This window comes from Limulus polyphemus, unplaced genomic scaffold (assembly GCF_000517525.1).
Source record: "Limulus polyphemus unplaced genomic scaffold, Limulus_polyphemus-2.1.2 Scaffold8429, whole genome shotgun sequence".
NCBI lineage: Eukaryota > Metazoa > Arthropoda > Merostomata > Xiphosura > Limulidae > Limulus > Limulus polyphemus.
Genome location: NW_013674039.1, coordinates 19,810 through 26,143, shown reverse-complemented (window position 1 = coordinate 26,143; position 6,334 = coordinate 19,810). Strand labels below are relative to the sequence as shown.

General features: G+C 32.8%; 1 protein-coding gene across 2 annotated transcripts in view; it reads left to right on the top strand.

The window, feature by feature from the left end:
- The window catches only part of LOC106475340 (eukaryotic translation initiation factor 3 subunit I-like), a 24,426-nt gene that overhangs the window by 4,552 nt on the left and 13,540 nt on the right, over positions 1 to 6,334 (top strand). For both annotated transcript variants that reach the window (XM_013936028.2, XM_022379477.1), the window contains exons 3-4: positions 2,258 to 2,323; positions 4,193 to 4,342. In XM_013936028.2, coding sequence (XP_013791482.1) covers positions 2,258 to 2,323; positions 4,193 to 4,342 — 216 coding nt within the window. The remainder of the gene's footprint in view (positions 1 to 2,257; positions 2,324 to 4,192; positions 4,343 to 6,334) is intronic.

Sequence of the window (6,334 nt, the reverse complement as noted above, 5' to 3'; positions counted from 1 at the left end):
AATTAGTAAGCAAATGTTAACAAAATTTGGCAGATTATCAGTAAACATTACAATGCCTTCATACACAAATTATCAATTTTTTATTTTATTAAGTCTTAAGGTTTGTAAAGCAATGTTTTTCTCATGCTTTTTGTTTTCTTTTCACATGTTGCCTATCTATCATGCGAAGTAATCTTCATTTTAATATTAAAAATACTTTTATGCATCAGAAAATTTTCTAATTTCACATGCAAACTCTTTATAATGTCCAGATAGTTATCAATAATTTCTTAAGAAAAACTTTATAATTTTATCTGTTATTTTCAGTAATTAATCTCTGTACGGGTTGGTAAATTTGACCGATCTTGCAATCACCATAAAAAAATTAGGAAATAAACATAAATTATGCCTCTTTCATTCTAGAATAAACACAAATTATAACATGAAAACATAAATGTTTAGATGAAATAGCTTAAATCTCATAACATTATACATTTATATATATTTATTATATTGACCTTTCACCCATGCCTAGCTAACAATACAGAAGTTACAACGACGTGGCTCACATGCACTTATGTTACCATATCAAATAACATAAAAGTGACTTTTTGTCTATACAAAGTAACTTGACTTGGCTGTGTTTTAGTCACATTTACAGTCACATTTCAATTATTATACATTATATATGTATATAGAATATTGCTATTTTGAAATACGTTCTTAAAGCTATTTTTCCTAAAACATAGAACAGTAAATAAAGAAGTAAAGCAAACAATTATCTCTTCCTTTGTCCTCAGTTGCTGCTTGACGTAGGTTGCTAAGCCTTTAAAAATTTTGCACGTGGAGGATGTGAAACAAATATATTTTTTTAGGTTTTATATATACTTTTGAATAACTAAAAAATCATAAATTACTACATCAATACCATAGAATTATACTGTATTTGAGTCTAAAAAAATATGAAATTTCGAGCAGACTAAAGACACAACCTACCTCATTGAAATCTTGGTTCAAAAGAAAGAAATGGCATTAGTTACGTTAGAAATACTGAGAAAACCACTAGGGGAACATTCTGAGCTTCTGATTGGTTATTCATTTCATATATAAAAGTAACTGTATATAAGGGAGAGTTGCCAAAAATGGAAAGAGGTGAGTGGGGTGCCACTTTGTTTGATTTATTATGTGAGCAATATCTTGGCAAATAGAAAAGATAAAACATTCTTATTTTATATTCTAGCTTGCCAATATCTGTAATTTGAGTTTCTAATTTGTATGAAACTACAGACTTAGTATTTTGACTTTGCAAACATCTAATTTGAACAAGTGCTGCATTCAACATACCATGTGACACACAAAAATAACAGATAAAATATAAAGATTTTCTGAAGAAAAAAACGTTTATTATTTATTTAGGATATATTAGAGATTATGCAAATGAAATTTGAAAGTTTTCAGATGAAGAAAAGTATTTTTAATCTTAAAATGAAAAGCACTTTGCACTTGGAGCAGTCAACACTCTGACTCCAAATTTTTAGTAAAACTACTTAATTAAAAAATTTTGATTTTTTGTATAGAAAAGATTTATAATGTTTACTAAAAGCCCGAATAAGCTTGTGACAATGCAAAAAACTTGTTAAAAGTTATAGCATGGAAACTGGTGGTCAGTGTAATCCACTGAGGCAGTGGGGAAAGGGTTAAATTGGCACAGTGTACCAGGTTTCATTACTATTTCAAGTTTTTCTATGTTCAACCTATAATGACTGGACTGTTGTTGAATGACATAGAAAGCATATGGCAGGTTGTGTTTCACAACAAATTTATCACCACTTGACTGATATTGTGACCATGACAGTATGCTTTACTGCAGATTTTTGTGAATCTTTAAAGGTAGTGAAAAACTTTAACAGGTAGCTAGTTACATAAAGTTTCATCTATTGTGGAATGTGACAACAGGATTAAAAAATTCTGAATCAGTAAAGGGGACAATGAAAACTTCAGCATTTAATGTCATCTTTACCAATTATTAACCAGAATACAACACAGAAATTACCAGAACTTGCTTCATGTAACTAATTAGATATATTTTCTAATAGTTATTAGATTAATAACAAATGTTCAACTGTTTTTTTCATCAGTGATATTATGTTGGTGATAAGCAAAAAATCAGTCTACCTACTCATATTTTAAACCCAGGGTTGGAAGAGAGGAAATAAAAGATATTTTTAAACATGTTTTTTAAATTTAACAGATTCATTCCTTGATTTAGAGTTATTAGGGGACAGCACGCGAGTAATCACTGGAGCTGCAGACAATACTTGCAGGATTTGGGACCTTGAGACTGGTAAGTTATGTAATTTATTAGTGTTTTTGTGATCTTATGTAAACCTAGTAGGTTTTTCTCATATCGTCTACCCATTTGTTCAAAAGGATTACAATTGTGAACTTAAAATGTTAGTTTCAGGGCATGATGCTTCATTCAGAGACTTGGAATGTATGGAAAACAAAGGTGCATCTATACACTTACCTGACATCATATGCTGTATTACTGCTGACGGCTACTCATTCCACTAAAGACCATGTTACAAAAATAAACACTTTTTGACTGGACCATAGCATGTCCCCCCCCCCAAATTTTAAACTTATGTTCTCTTGTCCTGTTTTCTTTTATAATTTAGTACTAAGAAACCAGAGATCATTATCCTGTTGATCCCTAGTTAATTTTGTAAGATCACCTCTTACCCTTCTTTTCAAAAGAGAAAGTAAAAGGTCTTAACCCATCTACATAAGATAATCTTTCCATCATCTCTGGAATCATCCAAGTAAGTCACCTCTGAACTCTTTCTAATATAACAATATCCCTTCTTCAAGTTGCATGGCCAGTAGTTTTTAAATGTTGAACTACATAAAAATACAGGTAATTTTTCGTCAGTGTTTTGTCACATTTTACATAAACAGAGAAAATAGTCATCATATGTGTAGTTTGGTAGGAGTATATGTTTTTGTTTTAATTATGAATTTTATCATTATTCATCACTGAACTATATATATATATATATATAAGGCAAGTTTTCTAATAAGTCATGGTAAACTCCCAGTTTCTACTCTGAACCATTTCTCGACAATTTTTGGAATTGCTTCTGTCAGAATGTTTTCCACCACCACAACCTAAAAAAACGTTTTTATTTTCTTCTGTTCAGAACGTGGGGTGTTAAAGCAGTTGGTTCATGTCCACAGATGGCTGTAGAATCATTTTGAAGTACTTCAAATGGCATTTATGTAAATGAAACACATACCATTAAAATATTAAGATACAAATCTACCAATTACAAATAGGTGCAAGGTGAATATATGCTACACAAATGTTAATATGTTCTGCTGACACAGGAATTCTGTGCGACACAAAACTCAAATTTATGAAATAAAGTTCCAGAATATTGTGATAAAGACTTGTGCAGGCTATTTGAAGAAATTAGAAGTTATTTAGAAGCTGAGCTACCTGAATAATGGCTCTTATGGGTTTCAGAGGTTCCCCAGAGTGCCTTTTTCTTAGGTAGGGAGATCAAAACTCTACACAGCATTTGAAATAAGACCTAACTGGTGATTTACTTTTAGTTTTACTACTAGCAACAGAGCATTTCTTCGCTGACTTCAATATCCACCACTTTGCCACAATCCTTTTCTTCAGTCTTGCTATTGAATGGTTTCCCATATATATATTAAAAAATATGTGACTCAAGTTATGACAACAAAATGCATTACCTTGTGCTTACTATAATTGATCATTTGTCAATTGCACATCTTACCAACTAGTCCAAGTCATTTTGTAGTAGCTCAACATCGTCAGTTCAGACAGAAGTATTGAAGTATTTCATGTCATTAGCAAAACTTACTCATTTACTGATTATTTATTTTATCAGTGTCTTTATTGTAAGTAAGCAAAAGCAAATGCCCAGGTATTGACTCCTGAGCCACACCACTAGTATTAAAAAGTCCAGTTTGAATTAATATTCTCACGAATGTTTTACTTTCTGTCTTTAAACCTATAAACCAATTAACTTGTCTTTTCTGAATACCCAATAATCTAAAAAAGTACTTAGTTAAAGCAATAAATCTATTAGTACTAAGATAACTTGTGATTCTTAATATTGTATATCATTCTCTGTTGTTCAGTTTTAGCCTGTGTTTCAAATATTTGTCATTTTTGTTTCAGGAACAGAAATAACCACAATCTCCACAGAAAATGCTGTGAGGAGCTGTGGTTTTTCTTACAGTGGTAAACAGATCATGTACACCACTGACAAGTCTATGGGCTTTGAGAGTTCTGTATATGTCTTTGATTTAGAAGCTGGAAAGCAGTTATGTAAGTTGTTAGCTACAGTTTTCAAAATATTTACCCAAAACCTTGCTGTGTCCAAATGTTCAAAGTACTGACAGATATTTTTTAAGTTATTCTGCATATTAAAAGCTATTTAATGGTTTTTCTGTTTAATTAAGCATCAGGACTTGGGGATGTATGTTTTTGAGCATTTAGCACAAGTAATTTAACTATTAATAGGTCATAACTATGTATTATATATTTAGTATTTCATGTTTTGACATAGTTATTCCGAAACATTACTCTCCTCTCCACAGAATGTATAGCTAATGCCTAGTGCAACTGCCTAAAATTTTTATGCATGAGCCAAACCTTTAAATCAAATTGACATCCCCTACATGTAACAAAATGTACTGTGCCAGTCTATGATGCATTCTACCTCTTCACCATAGGAGGGGACACATCCTCCATGAACAGTACTTCCCTTAAGCACTTTGTGTATATCAAAAGCTCATTGTTTTCCTTAGCACTGCAGTGTTTGTTTATATGTTATTTTCTTTATGAATTATAGAGTTTTTACACATATTATTTTCAACTTTTTGTTCATTAGCATTTGAAGTGTCATCTTTCTTACCCTCATTTTCTTGATTTCATGAAAGAAAGATACAAATTTTTAAAATTCGAGATCGACTACAGTTTCTGCCATGAATTATTATCTTTTTTTTATATTAATTTGATTTCTTTTCTTTATGAAGTTACATGTTCCTGAGTTTATGGTGTGGTTTATTAGATAGGAATATTCCCCATTGTTACCAACCCACAATTAGAGTTTCACTACTTAACCTGTATTTTGTCAAGCACCACGAAATAATAATAATTATTGATTACTATTAATTCAGTTTCATCATTCTTATTGAACACGACTTCTCATATCCAAGTTCCAAACTTTCCTTTAGAGGTGTTGTCTTTTTTTTTTTATTAATGACAACTGGAGTTACTCTGAGATGAGCAATGTGTTATCACCAACATACATCATGTAGTTAATTCTATCCTGTGTTCTTTGTTTCGGACCAAGGACTCACGGCCTCTTCTTTCTATAACTTTTGTTGAGCTTGGTTTGTGTTTGGATGTCCTGACCAGCTCTTCCCACAACCTTTCCTGCTTCTGGTCTTCTATCCCTGATGAGGTTCATGTAGCACCAGCATTTGTCTTTTGCTACTCTGATAACTCGTGTGATATCTATTCTTTTACTCCAAATGTTTCTACTGGTTCTCAGGGGAGCTTCTTGCATGCTCCTCAACTTATGAGATTATTTTTCGATTTTCCTGCCTCACCTGATCATATTATTATTGCAGATTCCTCCCTAAACTTAAGAGTTTTTCCCCTCTGTGGCCCATGATTGGAATTCTTTGTCCTTTCTTGTGCTCCCATCCCTTGAACTCTTTTTCTTCATCTGATACTTCGACTCTCTCTCTTACCATCAATCTGCTTGTCCTCATCATATGCTTACTCACCTTCTTAGCTTGCTTTGTCTCTGCCCTTTTGAGGTTCTGCATCACTACCCAGTCAGTTTTACTGGGGGACAATTGCACTAAACTTTTCTTCATGCTGCCCAGTTTTCTTCTTCTGCTGTTGCTTAGTTCACATGCTTTCTTTGTTTCGGGGATTTACTTCATTCGGGTGGCTTCTTTTTCCTGGAAATAGAATCTCTCAGTTTTAATTTGGGGAACTGGTTTCTCTCCTCTTAAGAAGTCAGCCATTGCAGGTCTTGGTGATCATTTATGTCTGGAACTCATTTCTCAGCTTTGCTCCTATGAGGGCTTGACTCTAACACTTTACAGAAAACCCTGGCACACTCCATGAATTTTCCCCTTGAGATAGTAGTGATATCCTACCAAGTAACGTTATCACTAGGTCCCCCTTCTAATAGGGTGGCACACTCCATGAATTTTCCCCTTGAGATAATAGTGATATCCTACCAAGTAATGCTACCACTAGGTCCCCCTTCTAATAGGGTGACACACTCCATGAATTTTC